This window comes from Acinonyx jubatus, chromosome E4 (assembly GCF_027475565.1).
Source record: "Acinonyx jubatus isolate Ajub_Pintada_27869175 chromosome E4, VMU_Ajub_asm_v1.0, whole genome shotgun sequence".
In the NCBI taxonomy this organism is placed as follows: domain Eukaryota; kingdom Metazoa; phylum Chordata; class Mammalia; order Carnivora; family Felidae; genus Acinonyx; species Acinonyx jubatus.
In genome coordinates this window covers 43700001-43721453 of record NC_069395.1, presented here as the reverse complement: position 1 = coordinate 43721453, position 21453 = coordinate 43700001, and the positions used below count along the sequence as shown (strand labels likewise).

General features: G+C 49.0%; 1 protein-coding gene across 3 annotated transcripts in view; it reads left to right on the top strand.

Moving 5' to 3' along the window:
* Positions 1 to 21453, top strand: part of NMNAT2 (nicotinamide nucleotide adenylyltransferase 2) — a 164940-nt gene that overhangs the window by 125815 nt on the left and 17672 nt on the right. For 2 of the 3 annotated variants that reach the window (XM_053208761.1, XM_027074383.2), the window contains 7 exons: positions 3371 to 3459; positions 4274 to 4341; positions 6392 to 6470; positions 9512 to 9638; positions 11304 to 11384; positions 12570 to 12614; positions 16766 to 16842. In XM_053208761.1, coding sequence (XP_053064736.1) covers positions 3371 to 3459; positions 4274 to 4341; positions 6392 to 6470; positions 9512 to 9638; positions 11304 to 11384; positions 12570 to 12614; positions 16766 to 16842 — 566 coding nt within the window. The remainder of the gene's footprint in view (positions 1 to 3370; positions 3460 to 4273; positions 4342 to 6391; positions 6471 to 9511; positions 9639 to 11303; positions 11385 to 12569; positions 12615 to 16765; positions 16843 to 21453) is intronic. The other variant, XM_053208762.1, reaches the window with a different exon arrangement.

Genomic DNA, 21453 nt, shown 5'->3' with positions numbered 1-21453 from the left:
GTGTCAGAATTGAGTTGGACTGTAGGATACCTGCTAGTGTCTGAGAATTGCTTCGTGGTGTGGCTAACACACAAACACATACACGTTAAAATTGGGAGTTAAAACCATTTTAGTTTTCAACTACAGTTAGCATGTTTTATATTAGATCCATCTGTAGCTTTGTTTTAAACTCTTCTTTAAATGTTTAATAGAATTCTCCAGTGAAACTATGTGGGTGTTATGCACCTTTATATTGAGAATTTGATTTGATTTTCGTAGCAACCTTGCAAAGAAGGCATTTTACAGATATGGAAGCTTAAGGCTCGGAGAAATGAAGTGACTTACCCAAGATCTAGACATCTTCTGATTCCAAGTTCAGTATTGTTTCCACAAAACCACACTTCCTGAGTTAGATGTCACTAGGCAGACTCTTCAGGCATTTGGAATCTTTTTGAGAAACAAGGAAAGAGAATAATCATATCTGTTCCTGGCCACTTGTGTTTAGCTGGGTGCCAGCTCTTTCTTGCTTGACATTACATTCAAGTTAGGGGATAATCAGGCAACTAATGAATTGCTGGGTATAAAACCTAGTACTATTAGCACAATCATAAAGGTGCAGGCTACGAGATTGATGACACATACATTGACACATCCCTCTGCAAAGTCTCAGAAGCAAAGCAAACAAAAATGTCTGAAGAGAGAAGGAAATCCTACTTTCACGGTCCCTGGACATTCCCTGGGAAGTTTCGATGGGTCATCTCCCTCCTCCATCCCTCAAGACCTGACCCCATATTTCCCACTAGGAATGACTATCTTGTTTAAGATAGGATTTTTCACCACCTTCACTCTCCCTTCTGCGAGTGAATTTTCTTCCAACTCAGAGCATGTCACTTCCTTGTTTAATAGCCTTCCACGATTCTCTGTTGTCTATACTTCTCAACTTTATGGTTGTTGTCTATGTATGCCTATGGTTCTCAAATTTCAGAGAACAGAAGAATCACCCAGGGACACTAATGGAAAATGTAGACTCTTAAGTCTTAACCCCAGAGATTTTGATTCAGTAACTCTGGACTAAGACCCAGGAGTCTATATTTTAATAACCTCCTCCTAATGATTCCCGTGTAAGTGGTCCAAGGAATATTGTTGACCAGATAGCAATCACTGGCATAAAAGTTGTAGTCCTTGGCCTGGCTTTCGGGGCCCCCTGAAGTTTGATTCCAACTTGCTTGGTCAATAGTACTTCTCCCTCACCCTCACCCTTACCCCTACCAGGCCTCCTATAGACCAAAATAATGGGTAAGACTGAACCATTTGGCTAGAGTGCTTTGGAAAGGCAAACTTAATCTCTCCTGTCCCTTTTCCCCCTGCCCTTAACATCTCAACATCAGCACAGAGTTGTTCAAACTATAGGTTGCCACACAATAATAGGTTTTGATCAGCTTTTTATTTAAATTTATGATTGCTGGAATAGAATACATGGAAAATGTCAGTGTGCATTGCTGTAGTTAAGGGTATTGTAATATATTTGTTTCAGTTAATTATACATATACATGGGTATGTACTATGTCAGGATATGAAATGTATTTCTTACTGTGGGAGTACTACAGCAATAACATTGAAAGCCACAGCTATAGAACTCACCCAGTTTGCCTCTCATTGGATCCATCAGGATAGCCTTCTGTTTCTCCATTATTGTGAACCTTTGGAGAATAATAAATACTCTTACCATAAGATCCAGCCATTGCACTCCTAGATACTTACCCAATCGAATTGAAAACCATGTCCATGCAAAAACCTGCACATCAATGTTACATCTGTTTTTTTCATAATCAGTGAAAACTGGAAACAACCAAGATGTCCTTCACTTGGTGAATGGATCAACACATGGTACAAGTGGATAAACAAATTGTAATACATCCAGACAATGGAATATCATTCAGCAATGAAGAAAAAATGAGATATCAAGCCACAAAACTACATGGAGGAAACTTAAAAGCATACTGTCAAGTGAAAGAAACCAGTCTGAAGAGGCTACCTTCTGTATGATCTGCTTGGTGTTTTGGAAAAGGCAGAACTAGAGAAGTGATAAAAAGATCAGTGGTTACCAGTGGCTGTGGGGGGGGGGGGGGAGAGGTATGAATAGGTGTGAAGCACTGTGGACTTTGAGCATAGGGAAGCTATTCTTTATGCAACTGCAATGGTGAATACATGTCATTATGCATTTGTCAAAACCCAAAGACTCTACAACACAGAGTGTCTCTTCATGGGAACTATGGCCTATAGTTAATTAATCATAATGCATCAGTATGGACTCATTCAAGAGTAACAAATGTACCACACTCATGCAAGATATTAATAATAGGGGAAAACCGTGTCGGGGCAAGATAAGAAAGAAGGTGCGGGCTGAGTATATAGAACTTTGCATACTGTCTGCTCAATTATTCTTTAAATTCAAAGCTTTGCTAAAGAATAAAGTCCATTAATTTTTTTTTTATGAAACTAAGAGATTTCACATTGAAAGAAAAAAAGGCAAATGTGATGAGAATTATTTTTGAGTTGTAAGACAGCCAACAAGGAAATCCTGGAAACTTGCTTGTGAACTACACAGCCAGCCTCGCCACTCAAGACCCCCCTTAATCCCTCGCCTGTCAAATAAGTCCAGGCCACATTTCCTCAGCAGTATAAGCTCGGGCCCTGTTGGGTTTGCACGCTGAACCCCTTTGGAAGTCAGAACCAAAATTTTCATGCCCTTCCTCGTTTTCTAGATTTTCTCATGGAAATGAGATTGGGCTTGTCTGGTAAATTTGAAAAAGCAGCATCACAAACTCCTTGCAAAGGAAAAAAAGCTTTTCTGTGTCTGAAGTTTTCTCAATCAACTATAATGATGGCTTTCCTGTTAATTCTCCCTAATTATGTAGGAGGCCTTTTAAGTTTGTTTTGGTGGTTTTTCTCTTCTGAGAGAAGGCCATCAGCCCACCTTTCATATTATAAGAAGGTGGTGGCAGTTACTGCTTCTCCTTCCTCCTTTTAAGTCACTCGTCCATTTTAGAATTTCTGTGAGTGATCACAGGTGTAAATTCCCATTTGTCCCTGGAGTGGCTCTCAGTGAGGTGATTGTTCTAAATCCCTCTAAGCTACCCACTCGTCAAGCAGAGGACCTTTACAATTGGACGAATCCCCTATTGTAAAGCCTTTTGCTTTGGGGGCCAGAATCTCGCTCCATAACCTTTTTGAATCACCAACATAACTTCAAAAATTGTCACTTTCCATTTAAATGGCAAGAAAGCTGTCAGGACATAAACCCTACAGAGAGGGAATGTATTGATTTCAATGATCACCTTTAATCCACACCTTTCCTCTTTATAACGTGTGGTTTTCTTCTCTTAATTAGAAAGAGCCAGGGATTATCTGCACAAAACTGGAAGGTTTATTGTGATTGGTGGGATCGTCTCTCCTGTCCACGACTCCTATGGAAAACAGGTGGGTTCCTCCTTCACCCTCTCTAACCTGATGGCTCCTCTGGCTGCCCCTGCTGCCATCTCCACTTCACTCCCTGGAAACACAAGATGCCCGAGAGCTGGCGTCCTGCTCCCATCTCTGAACCACAGTCAGACCTGGGCGGGTGGGGGGCCGGGCGGCAGCTGGCAGGAACAGCTGCCCGTGACCGCGGCTGCGGGAAGCTCCAGGCCCCATCGGCACTCATTAGCAGCAGAGTGGGCACACCCGTTGGGGGCCAAGAGTGACTTGGCATGGAAGCCACCCTGGCAGCTGGTGATGGGCTGGGCAAGTCTTTCCCGGATTTTCGGAGGAAAAGACCTATCTCTGCCTCTTACGCTCTGGTTTAAAATTCCTTTCCTTGTCGCTCCCTCCTTGCCTCATGTCTGGGAAAATCTAGCGGTCCTCCCGGCATTTCCATCCCCCTCCTTCCCCAGATACACCTCACACCTCTGGGGAGGTCGCCCAACCAGCCAGCTTGAGCCCAGAGACAAGGCAACGTTTGCCTGGTTAAGTCTCGTCCCTGTGCCGGGCACAAGTTGGCCACTTCATCGGAGAGGTCCACCTACTGACCCTGTCGGGAGTGATGTACTCCCACGCCCTCCATTCCTTTTCGTTTCCCTCCGCCCCTCCCTGTGTGTCTCTGTGGCAGATGGACTTGCAGGGCGGCCACACCCTCCTTCCCTGTCACCACTGACAAATGGCTGCCCTTGAATAACCGGGCGGCTAGGGATGGCGTCTCAAGGGCGGCTGTGGGGAGTGGAGCCAGCCTCCTGGTGATTGCTCTGTTGCTCCCCAGGGCCTTGTGTCAAGCCGACACCGTCTCATCATGTGTCAGCTGGCCGTCCAGAATTCCGACTGGATCAGGTAGGGCTGGCCTGGTGTGTGTGGATCAGGTGGGTGGCCCTGGGCCTCACTGGGGGTGAGTGCAGGAGGAGGAGGCGTCCTCTCAGCCATTTGGATCCCACAGGGGTGGGGAGGCCAGCCCAGACGTTAGCCACTGTGGAGGGAATAATTATACTGACCTTCAGAGGTAGCCCAACTGAGAGCTCTATCTTTTAACCAAGCCATAACGCCCACCAAACTGAAGAGGGAAGCTTCAGTGTTGATTCTGCCCCGGGACTTTTGGATCCAGTATTCCTGAAGCATCATTGGATTTAGGGTGAGGCCTGGCCAGGAAATCCGAAAGGCCTCTCCACTTTCCTCCCCAGTTGCTTCCTGCGAACTCTACCTTTTAAGGGAATATTCCCTGGCCCTGGCTATTTCCCCTTCCAGGACTCTGGCTCCCTAGGGCTCCAGGCTGACCGTGGCACAGAGGCACTGCAAGCGAGCACTCAAGGCCTTTCCCTCATACTCTGGGCACAGTCCTCACTGAGATGGCAGACACCATTATCTGCACGGCTTGCCTTGTAATTAAAGCGAGGCTCCTCCACTAGTTATGCTAATTACGCTCCCCAAAGTTCCTACGGTTATCATTTGCATGAGAAAATGGCGTTTAAAAAAAATAATGGCGCACCATTTGTACCGTAATATCTCCCCCTGGAAAAAATAAGCAGCACCTAGAGGTTTCCGTGAAAGGAGGGAAACGAAGAAAAGCTGACCTCAGAATGAGACGGAAGAGACGGGCTGGGCGGGAAGGAGAGCAGCGAAGTGAAAATTAAATAGTGATCCTCACCATTTGTGTGCAGTGATTTGTGTAAGAAACCCTTGCCCTTTACAGACTATCTCATCCCCTGAAGATGTAGGTTGGGTCGAGAGACAGCTGCCTTCTCTCTGATGAGAGACATGCCCGGAGAAGTCGAGGGGTTTGAGCATGTACAACACATCTGTGGTCAAGTTAGGGATAGAAGCGAGGCCTTTACACATTCTGGCTCCCGATCTTCTGGGGAAAGCGGGGTCCAGGGGGGAAATACTGGGCAGGAGGTCTATCCTGATTGGATGTGATTAGAAGATCCTGAAATAATTGCTTCATTCATTCATCGAATGTTGACCCAGCACTTCCCACCTGCACTGCTCTAGGCAATTGGGAGAAGGCAGAATTCTAAGAACTGAGATCACTAGCAAGGCTCAGGTAGCTCTAGAGATAAGGGCTGAGCCCCAGGACTTGGCCAGTATGGTGTATGCCTGTCTCAGGGGAGGCGGTGGTTAGGGGTATGGGGAGCCTGACACACAGGCTGACTCTCAGGGGTTTTTGGTTAGGGAGATCTTACCCCTGGGAAGCTTAGGTGCGTGTGCATGGTGGGAGGTGGGCAGGGAATGCTCAACTGCTTAGGAAATGTTTGAGAAATATCCCAATTTACCAGTTCATTAAGTTGGCAATTAAGCCCGAGTGCTGCATCAGTCTGGGGCTGGATCCCTGCTCATTTCACATCTGCGTGTACAGGAGGGGTGGACCAGCATGCGGGTCTGCACCTCTCAGTCTGACTGATATACCCCCCCCCCATGCCCACAAGGCCCCCCACCTGCACAGGGAGGCAGACAGGGGCCGATTCCCCAAGTCAGATATCTGCAGCCACCACTCAACAAGGGCCTGGCTTTTAATCCTGATCACAATCCTAGAAGGCCCAGAGGAGAATTTCCATCTCGTGGGCAAGCATAAGAGACTCTATATATAAAACTCATTGGGCCCTTCCAATAACCCCACAAGAGAGTTACCGTAGTTATTTTACAGGTGGGGAAAGTGAGAACCCAAAGACAACGTAACTTTCCCAAAGCCCCATACTCCTCTGGTTTTATAGAGGGGGCAGCTGGGGGGTAGAAAGGTGTTTCAAGCCCACGTTTGTTCTGATTTGGGATCTAAGTACACGGTGTGAGCAGGTTTGCTAAGTGCCCTGAGCTATACAGTCTCTGGAAGGAACTACTAAAGAAAAAGTGTTGAGAATGGAAACCCAGGGAAACCTGTTTCTGGTCATGTCAGGGTGGACCCGTGGGAGTGCTATCAGGACACCTGGCAGACAACCTGCAGCGTGCTGGAACATCATCGGGACCTCATGAAGGTGAGCTGGGCTGCGGCTGAGGGGCGGGTGGCCCCCAGAAGCCGGGCGGGCCGGTAAGGGTGCTGCTGCTGGCCTACTGACCTGGTTCAGTTTCCTGCTTCCCAGACAGCTGTGTGGGAAACCAAGCCCCGGGCAGCAGGAAGGAGGGCAGTGAACTCGAACCCAAGCAGCTCCAGAGCCTATTCCCCTGTCTTGCTTCCTCTGCTCAGTATGACTCGGGGCGATGTTCACCTTCCAACAGCAAATCCAAGGTGGGATTAAGGAGACCCCCGTGGGAGGATTTCAAGGCAGACAATGTCCTGATCCGTGTTATATTAGTGGGTAAAAAAGGAAGCACAGAGAGGTGAGCCAACCTATCTGAGGACACACAGCCACTGCTCAGTGGCTTGTGCCCAGGTTGTAGTGACTGAAGAGCTGCTTGCCAGGTTAGAACGAGTCCCACACCAGTCAGCAGCACTGGCCAGAATATGTAGAAAGCACCCTTCCCAGATCAATACCAGCCCATCGACTTCCACAGTAACGGATGTAGAGCTGTGCCATCCATAGGAGGAGGCCCGACCGACCGAGACAAGATGCAGTGGACCCTACTCACCTCCACTGGCATGGCCACCATGCCTTCCCCAGCCCGAAATGGCAGTCCAGATAGCATTGTTCTGACTCAGGGAGCACCTCTACCCACCTGTGTTTTCTGTCAGTGGGGCCAGAACCTTCTCCTTGGGGAGCCATCAGCAAGCCCCCATCTCCTCACACTCCACCAACCATGCAGCTGTGCTTCATGTTAATAGTGCTGGAGTTTAGGGCTCCCAACAAGCCAGGGAGTCAGGAGTAAGAGGAGGAGGGAAAGGGCCTAGCTGACTGTTGCTTCATCTATTAGGTTTGTCCCTCTTGGAATTGAAGAAAACCCATTTTCCCTTCCTTCTGTTTTCAGAACCCTTCACACACATCCTGAGTCTTTTCCAGTCCCCTTGAAAGGATTCTGAGACAGGGTGGCCCTGACTTGACCCTCTGTGCTGGTCTCAACAACGGCAGGAAGAAAAGACATCCTGTCTTACTACATAAGGGTGTATCAGTCAGGATAGGCTAAGATATGCTGTAGTAACAAACATTCTTAAACACTTAGCAACTTCACATAAGTTTATTTCTCACACTACATGGCAGTGGGGGAGGGCAACAGCTGGGGGCCTGGGCTCCTTCTAGTCACATAGGAGCCTCAGGCTCCATGATGGAAAGGAGGAATCAGGGACCCTGCAGACATGCCTGAGACCTGGCTCTACCAGCCATGAAGCCTGGCTGCTATTTTGCTATCTAAATGCCTGGGCCTCCCAAAGCCTCCCTTTGTTACTCATGCCCAGAGGCAGGAGTCTGGGCCAGAGGAGCTCAGCCAGGAGTCCCAGCTGTTGCAGGGACGGGCACAGGCTGGCAGAGAATGTAAGTCCCTGTCTTGGAGCAGGAGCTGATAGCTCCCCATCTCTTCAGTTCTGGCATCAGGCCATGCTCCTGTTGGAGAGACTACCACAGGGCACACTTCACAGGTGACTCAAGGCCGTGCTTGGAAAGGCCCCTGAGGATCTGAGAGCCCACGGAGGGCCAATGAGGGCAGCACAGGGCATGTGGCTAGTCCTTTTCTTCTCTACCCAGAACAAGTCCATTGGGATTAATGGTGCAGTGCAGCGGGAGGAAGAAATTCTTCAGCTACCAGACCTGTTATTAAATGAGAATGTGGCCTTTTCTTTTCTGGAGCTGAAATAATACTAAAAAGGAAGCAGGCTGCCCCTTCCACTCCAGCAACCACCACTGGGCAGAGAATCCCACAAAACAGGCTGAGAAGACCGTGCTGTCCCGGCCTCAGCTGGCTCCCAGATGTGACTGGATGCTGCTGTGACCTCCTCCTGTCCGAAACACGACAGAAGTGACAGGTCACCCCTCAAAACAAATGTCAGCCCTTCTGGGGCTTGGAAGGATGCCGTGCTGCCCTGCTTGTGTGGAAGGGGTCCCTTCTGAGGGTTGCCACAACCCTGGGGCTTGGGGCTCTCTGGCCTCAGGACTCCATAATCCAGAACGAGTCATGGGCCGCGGGGTGGGATGCTGGCTTTCAGGGAAGGGACCTTGAATCAGCAATGGCCCTTGTGAAGCTAAACGGATTGAAAATCCATCCTTTGTTTCTCAGTTGCCCAGTGGCAGGCCTCCCACCCACCGTGGGGAGTGGGGGTTGCTTCTGGGTCAGCTGTGAAAAATGCTGCCTTATCAGCTCTCTGCTTTCTGCGGCACCAGAGGGAAGCAGCGGGCCAGATAACACAGGACAATGGATAATACACATAGAATTTCCGTTTGGCTCTGGAATGTGTATTCACACTGGCAGGCAAGCGCGAGAGTGCCCAGAACCCCAACCCCTCTTCCTGCAACACAAACACATCCTGCTCGGCCTGGCACCACTCTCTGGCTCTGCCCGTCATTGGCATCTCTGGCCTGGAGAAGCGGCAGGTGGTGATAGTGCCTGGTGTTTGTATGACCTTTCCCAAGCTCACACAGCCCTTTCGCAGACATGACCTCATTTGAGCCCCGTGAAGCAGGCAGGGAGGGCAGGTATGCACGTTACACAGAAGGTTACAACATCGGCCGTCATGGGGCAAATACTCTACCTCTACGGGCAAATGCTTTGCAAATGCTCACGTGTTAATCCTCCCACAACCCGGAAAGGCAGCTATGTGGCCTGTCCATGTTCAACGCCTGAGCTGAGGTTCAAGAGAAGTTAACTATCCAAGGTCACGTAGTGACAGAGGGGGCTCAACCTGAACCAGCGTCCATGCAACAGTACATCGCATGCTTTTGCAGCACTGAACTGTCCGGCCTCCTGCCAGCCTAGTGCAACCACGCAGTGGGGCCGTGTCTAGAACCCGCTCTTGCCACCACTGCGCTCTCCCTCAGCTCCGAGTGGCCTCCCCATGATAGATGAGCAGATGAGCATTGGGAGATAACTGGGAAATGCTTCTCATAAGTAACTTGGCTAATGACACTGACCTTGCACCTCTCCCTTTCCCCAGCGGGTGACTGGCTGCATCCTCTCCAATGTCAACACACCCTCCATGACGCCTGTGATCGGACAGCCCCAAAATGAGACCCCTCAGCCCATTTACCAGAACAGCAATGTGTCCACCAAGCCCACTGCAGGTAGGGCAACATGGATGTGGGGCCATGGTTCTCAAACTTCAGAATCACCTGGAGGGCTTGTTGAAGTCCAGGTTGCTAGGCCCTTCCCCAGAATTTGATTTAGGAGGTCTGGGAGGGAGACGATAATCTGCATTTTTAACAAGGTGATACGGATGCCCTGGTCCTTAAAATAGAGCATCAGAGAGAAATAGTCACAATGAGAGAGAGACTGAGAGAGACAGGGTTGGTGGTGTGCATTTTTTCCCCTGCATTTAAATATAAATAGAATTCCTTTAACTGGGAATCAAAGATACAATAAGGCAGCATTTTTCTCTGCCTCTTCCAAGGGGGTTGAGGATCTTGCCCAAGGTCACACAGTGAGGAGGTGGTGGGACTAGGAGTCAAACCCAGGCATCTGCATTCAGCATCTCACACTCTTAGCCACCTTTTCAGTGACAGAAAGGGCTTCAACATTTACTCAACACCTGTTACTGTAGGCCTGTACGATGTTCAGTACTTTCCACAGATTCTCATTTAGTGCAGTAATTCTGCGATATAGATATTATGTTCCCATTTATCAAGAGAAAACTGAGATTCAGAGAGGGTAAGGAGTTCGCCGAAGATCACACAGCTCAAAAAGTAAAAGAGCCAGAATTCATATTCAGGACTATCTGATTCCAAGGTCCCTGTTTTTTCTTTTTAAAAAAAAAATTTTTTTTTCATGTCTTTATTTATTTCTGAGACAGAGAGAGACAGAGCATGAGCAGGAGAGAGAGAGGGAGACACAGAATCCGAAGCAGGCTCCAGGCTCTGAGCTGTCAGCACAGAGCCCGACGCGGAGCTCGAACTCACGAACTGTGAGATCATGACCTGAGCTGAAGTCAGTTGCTTAACCTTGACTGAGCCACCCAGGCGCCCCGGTCCCTGTTTTTTCTAATATACACAAATATATATATATTTTACCAGACCAATTGTAAGAGACAGATCCTGGTATTACTTTTCAAGCCTAGAGGCCATAAGCTGTTATGTTATTAGTCTGTTATAAACAGGGTAGTCCACAAAGAGCCAGAATTACTTAGCTCTCATGTGGGGGCTCAGAAAAATTTTTTGGATTACAGCCCAGAGAGATCATCCAAAACCAGATCCCCCTCAGCCAAAGTGGGATGTCTGATTATTACAAAGTCTATCTTCATGGGAAGGCATGAAGGCCAAGGCTCATATTAAAAAATGAAAAAAGCCAATAGCCTCTATGCCTTTTAAATGCAGACTACGATCCAATTTATGCAAACATAGCTGCAGAATATATATATATTTTTTTTAATGGAGGAAAGGAAATACTATACCAACATGTCAGTGGTGTTATTTCCAGGGGTGGGGTTATGGGTGTTTTTTATCTTCCTCTTCTTATATTTTCCTCTTCTATATTTTCCAACTTTCAACATGAAATAATAAACATGAGCAGAAAAGAGATTCCAGTCTGTGGTTCAAAATGCCTGTGCCTTGGACTGCAAATGAGAAGGAATGTTTGCTGTCATATTTCTGTTCTTTGTCTCTACCCTCCTGCCTCCCACCGCTCAACCCCTGCCCCCTCCAGTGCAACCCCGGTGTTTAAGTGGCCCAAATGCTGGGCATAAGTTGTGAGTGGTTCTCTCCCTCTGTCCCTGTCTGTCTTGCTCTCTCCTATAGCCAAGATCTTGGGGAAGGTGGGAGAAAGTCTAAGCCGGATCTGCTGTGTCCGCCCACCAGTGGAGCGCTTCACCTTTGTGGGTAAGGGAGCAAAGACCTTTCCCGGTCCCGTCTCTTCTTGATCCCCTCCCTTCATTCATTCAGCAAACATCTCCCTGCCTTGGGGTGACCATTTATAAAGCAGTGATGGAGAGAAAACAGTGGTAAACAGGAATGTCCCCAGGCCTGCAGTGCCAAGCAGTTAGGGGAACCCCAAGGGCGTGACCCACCTGCCCTCGGGCTACCGGGAGACCTCAGCGGTGATGGGTTCATTTCCCATCTCCCACACAGAATGAGGCCACATGCCGAAGAGTTTTCAGGGGCCCAGAGTCCTCCCTCAGGTCCTCCCAGCTCTGGCAGTGTCTGTGTTCCTGCTGATAGGCTACGCACACACACGCTCTTTCCTTAATTTTCTGCTTCTGGCTGTTCCCTCAAGGGCTCAGCAGGGATGAGAATATCTGAAGTCTGTGGGGCTCTTTCAGGGTCCCCCAGTTCAACTCTGCAGAGAGCTGAAGGTCCAGACCTCATTCCTTTGACTCTTTGGGGCTGATTTCTGCCATTTCTGAGATGTCCATTTTCTGGCATCTTGGAAAGGAACTAAGAGAGATGGAAGAGGAGGAAAGGAGACAGGGGACCAAGGTGGCACCTCTGTTGTTCAGTGCACACCCAGTGAACCCCCATGCAGGCATTGCACACTTAAGAGCACAGGTCAAAGTCTCTGTCTTTCTCGTCTTCCATGGGTGTTTGCTGTGTCTGTCACGTGACAAATCTCAACATACTCAGTTTTGCTTGTTCTTTGAACCAGGTAACCACCAAGGAGAGAGGGTCACCTCCTTGTGAGTCTAAAAGCGGTCTCCCTAGGCTTAGAGGACATTGCTTTTGGGGACTACCTCCCTAAAATACAGAAAGAAACAGAAGGCTCTCAGCATGAGTGTGTGTGTGTTCGTCATTGGCTTCCCAGAGAAGCTGTCTAATTCTTAAAGTCCCAGAGATGTGAACTCCTACCCTGGACCGTGAGGAGATGCTCCCTCTCCATATTAGGCTGGACATCTCTCCACTCACAGATGCCCCCTCCCCTGCCACCCCCATGCAGGGAGGCGATGACCCCCTACTCCCACCTACTCCATCCCATCCCACATACTCCTGAGTAGGCCCCCGGGCGGACCATGTGTTGGGTAGCATTAAGTCAGTTCCCTAATGCTTCTCTGTTCCCTCCTTCCTCCCTAGACGAGAATGCCAATCTGGGCACGGTGATGCGGTACGAGGAGATTGGTAAGTGTGGCTGGAAAAGCGGAAACACTTGGAGCTTCCTGCCTCAATTAGGGGCAGAGTGGGGAGGAGAGAGGCTTGAATCCCTGGGGTTCTGTTTGCAATAGAATAGGGTCTACTCTCCAAATGATTGTTCCAAGCTTGATCATTCTCTTCGTTATCTATCTGGCCAGCTCCCAGGAGGGAGGACTGAATGGCTGGTAATTTTCCCTTCAGAGCCTCTTCTCCCTCATCCAAAACATGTAGACCTTACTCTTCAGTGCCAGCCAAAGAGATCATTCTTTTGCCCACGACATTGCATGAGACAGAAGAGCTCCCCTGCCCTTCCTTATCTTCTTCCTTATTTTGTGAGCTTGGAGGACAAGGAGGAGAAGGAGCGGAGAGCCACCTCCACAACCTCCCCCCAGTCTTGGGTGGACACTAAGGCACCCACTGTCTGTGTGAGGGCGTGTGTGGGCCCAAGGCCAGAGCAGGTGGACGGTGGCTCCACTGAGCTGTCGGATGGGAAGGAGCTGACCCATCGGTGGGAATGAGCCGAGTCCTGTGTAACCCTGGGGAGCGAACCAGAAAACTGAATTCTTTCCAAGGTTCCAGAGTGGGTGAGAGACCCAAGTGTGTGAAGCTGAGGAAAGAACAGACAGATGCCAGGATGGAGCTGGTTTTGTCACAGTACCAGGTGACAGGGAGGGGCCAGTGACAACTGGAATGCTTGGGGCTCTAGCATGATGGGCAGCCTGGTGTCCAGCAGACACACTCGATCTTAAACTCCAGCTGCCAAGATACTCCAGGCCATCCCTTCCTGGTATTCCTGTGTCTAGGGCTGGAGGTCAGGTGTTCCTGCCATGGCCCCGGGAGCCTAAGACTGTGCCTAGAGCATCAGGTTCTCTTCCCGGAGGCCCAGCAGATGTGACATCATTTCCAGGGGCTCCTCGGGGTCACGTCCTCTGATCTGCAGAGCAGTGGCATACCTGAGTTAACTCCTACTGTTTTGTTAGAACCATTTCTAAGAGTTTCAGGACTTTGGCCAACTCGTTGTTAAATGCAGCCAATACTAAAGATTATATTAGGTAATGATTAAATAAACTGTATTAACAACAAAGATAGTGGCTACTCAAATCTCCTCACTTCTGAATTATTTTCTGCATTTTAATGTCCTTTATTTACTGGCACTTCACTGTCTTAAGGTCACACAAATCCCAAACACCCCTGACGGCAAGGATGAGAGCAAAGTCTTGCACTCCTACTTCCTGCATTTCCACACCTGGCAGGGAACTACCTTCCCGGGGAAGTCTTCCTGAGCGGCCAAGCTCAGAGCAGTCTTTAGATTTTCAACTGTGTTCAATGTATGTTTCTCTAGTTCCTTGTTCCAGAAAGAACTGATGGTGGCAAGCTTCAGCCGTGACCTTGTTCACTTTCCCAGCACCCAGGGCCAGTGTGTTAGGCCACACCTCTTGGGAGCTCCCCCTGCGGCAGAGGCCATGCTGATGGGTGTTTGCACAGTGTGTTGGTGTGGCCAGCACCCTCAAGTTCCTTACCTCACTGTAGCCTTGTCGGGGGCAGGGCTAGCCTCACCCCGTCTTACTCTTCTTTCCAAGAAAGAAAAGCTGGGTGGCCACAGCTGTCAGGATAGATTCACGGCCTGGTGTGATACAGGTGGCCATTGCCTCAGCGTGCAGGGAGCTGGAAAGGGCCCCAGGGCCTGGGCTTCACATAGCCAGGATTCCTGGGAAGGGAGGGTGGCAGGACAGTGCTGATTCTGCCTCCTGGCTCTGGATCCCTGGATGAGGATGAGCTGGGGGGCAGAAGGAAGGTAGAGAGGAGAGGAGGTGGAAGGGGAAGGAGGCTGCCTTACCTCCAGACTGCTGTACCGGGAGGCCCTGTGGCTCATGAGTCCCCTTTTTGAAATCCCCTTGCACCTCACAAGAAACAAAAAGCCACTTTCTCTTAGCAGGTAGCATGTAGGGCTACATTTCCATGTTCTGCTCCTGGGGGTGCCCCAGACCAAAGGCTTTGTGGACTGGAAACGCTTACATTCATCTCACGCAATAAACCAGGAGAAATCACTGCTGCCCCCCAGCGGCCAACGTGGGATCCCAAGCTCTGCTAGGGCCTCTGGTCTGTGACAAATGCGTCTGTTCCGGCCCTGCGAGAACAGGTGGAGGCCCCACTTTCTAACTGTCTGCACATTGGCTTAAAAAAAAAAAAAAAAAAAAAAAACATTATACTCCAGTGGAAAAGTGAGTTCCTGGCTTGGGAATAGAAAAGAGATTCATTTTCGTGGCTGTAGAGCAGGCCTTCTCAACTGAGGACCATTGACATTTGGAAACAAACAATTCTGTGTGGTGGGGGCTGCCATGTGCATTGTAGGGTGTTTGACGGCATTCCTGCCTCTGAGCACCAGATCCCAGTAGCACACCCCTCTCCCCGGTCTTGACATCCAAAAATGTCTCCAGGCATTGCCAAGTTCAGGAGACAAAACTGCCCCCCACTGAGAACCACAGACATGAAGAAAGGCAAGGGCCAGCACTTCCTCTAGATAATGCCACCTAACTGAAATTTTAGGCAATCAGAGTTATAGAGTCTCAGCTTCTTTCTCTTCCAACAGAGGACTGACCTGGAACTTGGTGGTTCCAGGTGGGAGATGGGGAACAATAGGATCCCAGGAATGAGCCCAGTCTTGCTCCTCTCAGCCATACGAAGGCTGGTTCATCTCCACAGATAGGGAGTTGGGTCAGAAATCCCACGGCATAACATGGAAGGAAGGAGACACCAGCGGCTGGGACAACACTTTCCCTAGGACCCCCATGCTGCAAAACAAAGGCCATAATTGTCAGCACAGCCATCAGTCTGCCCAGAGGCTCTTAGCAGCTTGCCTGCATGGCCTCTGTGGTCAGCCTGTCTGTTGTTCACTTACTCAGTACATCCTGAGCACCTATCATGTGCAAGTCATTCTGGCAGGCCCTGGGGACATAAGATAAATTAAGGTCCCTGCACGTAAGCAGATGATTGGGCTACAGGTTGACTTGGAGAAGAGAAGAGGAGAGGCTGCAGGAATATTTAGGAGTTAAGACCCCAGTGCTCCCAAGGGCTTCCTGAGGACGAGCTGCATGGTGGATCAATGAGATACAGGCACTGTCATCAGCTCAGCAGCCTTCCTTTTTTGTACCCTCTGGAGACTCCTGCAGTAGGGAAAAGTTCACCTTCTGAAAGTCCTTGTCAGGTCCCCAAGCAGACTGGGGGGTCTAAGGCAGGCAGACCTACCAGCCATCTCTCAGCGTCAAGGTCCAGGGAGGCAGTGGTCTGTGGAAGGCTCTGAGCAGGGCTGTCTCACTGTTTCGGACAAGGTGCCCACAGCCGTGGCCTCTTGTTGGAGGGCCCAGGATGCCTAGGAACTAAACACTCCACACCGAGGCACTCCCTGACAGAGGTCTCTCCCTCCCTCAGTGGTTCTGAGAATCTCAGGATCCTTTGCTCCCCATTGCTCAGTGTCAGTAAGTCAGTCAGTTTGCTGCCTGTGTGGATGAGCCTTGCTGGGATAATTCAGAGTGGGCTTTAGGAGGGGAGGCGAACAACAGAGAAGCAGGAAGTGCACCTGGGCCAGGGCAGGGCAGGGCACTCAAGCCCTTTGCTGAGGACAGTGGCCCTGTAAAGAGAGGACATCTGTAATTCAGCCACTGCATGGGTACACTCAGTGTTCCCTCAGACCCCCATCATGTCGGCATTTGTGATGAAAGACAAACCCTGCATAATGCACAGCAGCAGAGAAGCCAAACTCAATGTTGACACTTGAGTTCGATATGGAGTCCAAAGGGCCCTTCGACCTTAGATAAGGCACATACCTGGTTCCGTCTCTGTTAGGATGACCAGTCGTCCTGGTTTAGCACAGAAAGACCCGTGTCTCCAGAAACCCTTCAGTACCAGGCAAACCAAGACCTTCCTTGAATGGGTAGTTCCTCCCACAGGGGACAAGAGTGGTCTGTAAATGAGCCCCGGGGGAGTGGCGGGCCAAGGTTTCTGCATTGCACACACCGTGGTACCAGGGAGCCTGGAAGAGCCAGGTGTTGGAACCCCAGGAATTGGTGGCTTCTGTATTTCTCAGGGGAAAGGCTGAGAGTCTCCACTTACCCTTTGCAAACTTTGTTCCCCCTCCTCAGAGCTGAGGATCTTGTTGCTGTGTGGCAGTGACCTGCTGGAGTCCTTCTGCATCCCGGGGCTCTGGAATGAGGCAGATGTGAGTAGCAATGCTACGGCAGCACCACACACAGCTGCCATGGGAAAGGTGGGGAGGGTGCACTGGGTTTCAGCCTCCGGTCTCCCCTCCTCCCTACCGCTTCTCCCCCACCCCCAAACCTGACTGTCCTATCTCCTCTGAGCTCCCAGCAGGACCATCCATTCACATCACTATGGGAGAAAATTCTCACCTACCCCAAGCTTTATCTCTGACTGTATTTTTACAGTCACTCTTCCCGGTGCTTGCTCCTGTAAAGCCCCTGGGAAGAAAGCAATCATCAAATACCTTCTCCAAGTAGTACTTGCAGCGTAGGTGTGTGGCAGAGGCGGTAGGTGGAGGAGGGGAGGAAGGGATTAAAAAAAGCCTTTACCCCTTTGAAGTTATCGTCTGTTTTGTTTTCCTTTGATTCCTTTTGAAGGGGTAGTAAATACCACGCTAGCATTCCCTCAACAAGAAAAAAGGGGGCAGAAGGGGAGGCGTGAATGGCAAAAGGTCAGTAGGATCCTCCTGGAAATTGACCGGGGGTAGAGGGAAACAGGAAGTTAAACTTGTACCACTTAGAAGCTGAATCAGCATCTTTTGTTGCCAGATCTGATGGTGATGGCCATAAACCAGCTAATTCATAAGTTACTCACCCTTCATACATACATTCATTCTTGCTCTTCCATTAATTCATTCATCGGATAACCTGATCTATTGCTACCTCTCAATTCCAGAGCCCTGTGCAAGCTGGATTCTCAAGGCAGTAATTCCAGACCCAGTGCTTTCTTTATTAACTTGTTGCATGACCCCATGCCAAGCACTCAACTCTCTGGGCATCAGTGTTTTCCAGTTTTATTGAGATAGAATTGATATGTAACATGGTATTAGTTTAAGATGTACAACGCAATGATTTGAGATATGTGTATATTGCAAAATATTATCACAGCAAGTTTAGTTACAACTCGGTTGTGTTTTTTAAATCTGTAAATCTATAGAATGCTATCTATCACATTCTAACATTTCAAAAAATATGCAGTACAGTCCCTACCCACAGGTGTCAGGTGGCAAGACATATACCTATGAAATTTTTTTTTCAGGATATATATACAGATATATATATCTCTGGAGAAAGAGAGAGGGAACATTCAAGACCAGACTCAAGATTCCAGTTCTATTCCAACACAGCTCATGACAAAATCCATTTTGAGCCCCAGTTTTTCCCATCTCTAAAATGGTGTAATAATAGTGCCTACCTCATAGGATTTAGGGAAAATTAAATGACAGTGTGTACCTCAAGTGCCTAGCCTAGTGCCTGAAACACAGCTACATGCAACGAACGTTCATAAGTGAATTCAACTAAATAGCCTCATAGACATGCACATAGATATTCCAGGTGAAGTGCTGTGGGAGGAACCGGAGGGCAGGGAGAGTTTCCCGGAGGTGAATTACACCGTGTGGGCCTTTTATCTCCATCCCTGGACCATTTCTCGGAGGTGAAATTCTAAACCTTCATTCAGTTCTGGATTAAGTGGCTTAATGAACTTTTACTTTCCTCTCTACTTCACAAGGTGCTGTGAAAGTAGACAGTCATGTGGCCCAAGTTATGTGCAAGATCTCAGCAGAGCTCTTTGAAGAATCTAGGCACATCCGGACAGCTGCAGGGGAGTGCATCCCTTGGGGAGGCCTGGGCAGTCCTGGAGGGTGCACTCCGCAACAGGGGGCAGCCTGCAGGGCCGCTTACATGAGCAGAGAATCTCTAGGGCCCCCTCTCAGGGGCAGACCCAGGCTTTGTGGAGCCTGAAACTTACAGCATTTGGGACCCTGGAGGCACAGCCGGTCCCTCTCTGCTCCTCCCAGTTAGATTGCTGATTTCTGGTCCTCTGACTTCTCTCCAAAATGGCTGCTCTTGCGGTTGTCAGATCCGACGTTTGAAGACCGAGAGAAGGAGCCCCAGGTCTCTCCTCTTCCCACTGGGCCCTGGTGCTGAAATGACATGGTGGTTAAGACAAAAAATTGGAGGAACCAACAGCTGTTGATTTACTGGGAATGTGACAGGGAAGGTGGAGCAAGACCCTCATTATTCAGCTGTGCTCCCCCTTGGTTGGTTACTCTGAAGACCCAGAGCCCCCAGCCTGGCTACTCCCAGAGGGCACAACAAGGGGCCCAGCAGGAGCCCATATCTATACTGGCCGGGTGGTAAGAATTCCAGTCCACAGCACAGAAAACAGGGGTTTGGGTGCTCAAAGCTCACTTCAGAAGGCTTTCTGGAACCTAGGGCTCTACCTCCCCATCCCCACTCAGCCAAGTCCTCTGTCCCCTAATTTAATCCACAGCCAATCTGTGGGGTCCTTAGAATTATGGCACCTGAGGTAGAGGCCAAAAAAAAAAAAAAAAAAAAAAAAACCTCAAGGAGCTGTTTTCTTACATAACGAGTGTGAATCTCAACCCACAAAAGAGGTGTGCTAGAAATATCACCTTTGATTTATTTAAATCAAATTAAAATTCAAGTCCAAATCTATCCCACAGCATTGATGGGAAGTTAGTCTCAGTTATTATGTTAATGATTAGTAGAACCTGAAAGGCTTTGGTGGACCCTGAACATGAACATTAGTTCATCAGGTTCCCCGCAGACATCGTCCCTGTCTGGACCTTTGTGGTCACTTGAAGGTGGTAACGTTCTGCAGGGCTCATGGCTGAGTCTGGAAGTCCAGCGCTGGGTCTCACCTGCCAATGATAACCAGGCCCCATTTTCTTCTGAAGTTTTGCTCCTAGGAGGGAGCAGGGAGGAGGGAGTAGCTCCCACAGACCTCTAGCTTCTTTCTAGAAGTGGGGGTACAGTGGGCAGGGAACAGCAGAACCTCTTCTTTCTATTCTACAGGTATCTTTCCTATTTTCTCTCTTCCTCGGGATACCTGGCAAAATCTCTTCAGTGAGTTTAAAGCCACTGACTGCAAAACGTTGTTTTCTGCTCTGCAAATTAGAGAACCAGGTCCAGTAAAGGGTCTGGTCCTCTGCTAGAAGTGGGGCTGGGTTGGGCAGAGGGGGATGTAGGGAGGACAAAACTAGTTAATAGCTCAGTGGATTACTCCACTGGCCTTGTTTGAGGATGGTTGGATCTCAGGGTCTAGAAAAGGAAGGTCTTACTTTCAAGACAGGGGTACAGGGTGAGTCCTGCTTACTCTACTAGAAAGTTCTGTCATCTGGAGTTTGCCTGGAAGGACTCTATTTTAGGGTTTTCAGTTCCTAACCATGAGAATACCAAGTATGAGGTTTGTGAGACCTGCTTCTATCCCAGATGTCATTCCTTCATTCATTCCTTCATTCATTCAAGCCTTATCAGAACACATCGTTCTTCATTGCCTGGTATCCCAAGTGATATTTGTTGACCACAGACCTCCGTTTAGTGATCATGAGCCCAAACCCCTGAATCTGCCCATGACTGGGAACAGGAGGTGGAGAGGAGAGCCAAGCTCCTTGGGAAGGTTATAGGCCCTGGCTCCACACCCAAGCCTCCCCTATCCTTCAGACGCCTCAGGATTCTGAAGGCAGGAGAGAAGCCACTAGTTCAGACAGGTCTGGGGAGAAAGGAGACTCTCCACCCTGCTGTAAAGAAAGCTCAAAGGGGTCTGTGGAGCAGCTTTGCCCCCAGCCAGGCTGGGAAGAGGCTCATTTGATCTGTCCTGCAGGAGCACTACCAAGGTGTCCTCCAGCCGGGTCACAATTTCTATTCTCTTCTCCGCTGAATCCATCTAGTTCTTTCAATCGGGATTCCGGAACCAGGGCTCTCCACCCAGAAATCTAATCACACAGCTAAAGGAACAACCCCACCTCCTAACACATCCCTTGGGCATTTCCTATTAGGCACAAAGATCCATTAGCCCACAGTGAATTCTGACCTCTGACCAATGACACACCCTTCCCCTTACATTCCAGGGGAGAAGATTCCATACATATTCATCAAGTTTCTCTCCATGGAATACAAAAGAACTGCTTGTGCAGCCTGGCAGTGGCTTTTTCATTCTTGGTTCCTGAGAGAATTCAAGATCCAGGCTCCTGGGCCAGACTTGGGGATCAGCACTCATGTTCCATAGCCCCATAGCCCCATAGCCCCTGAGCCCATCCCATCCCTGAGTTTTTATTACAGAGCTCGTCTACCCTTAGGGGACCTGATCTTTGCTGTGCCACACCCAGGCACCAGCACCAAAGCATGGACCAGGATCTGTGGGAAGTCAAGGCCAAAGGATAGACGGTGACCAGGAAATTTGTGACCAGGAAATTATACTCACTCCCTTCCCCCAAATAAAACCCATTGTCTAGGGCTCTTATGCTGTCAGCTTCTTTGTCCATCATATTATGATGGAAGGCAGTCTGGCAAATTAATTCCAATTTAAGCATTCTTTCCTTCAATCAATCTTGCAGTGAATACTTACTGAGTGCCCAGTACTAATATAAGTATGCTATTTGTCCTTAAGGCACTTGCAGTCTAAAAATATCTTTTTCATTATATCAGTTTTTTGTATTACATAAAATAAAATTGTAAAAAGTTTAGAAGAGTTCCTGAACCTCGTAAGCACTCAATAAATGTTGGTTGTTATTCATCTATTGGTTTTAAAATATTCATTGGGTACC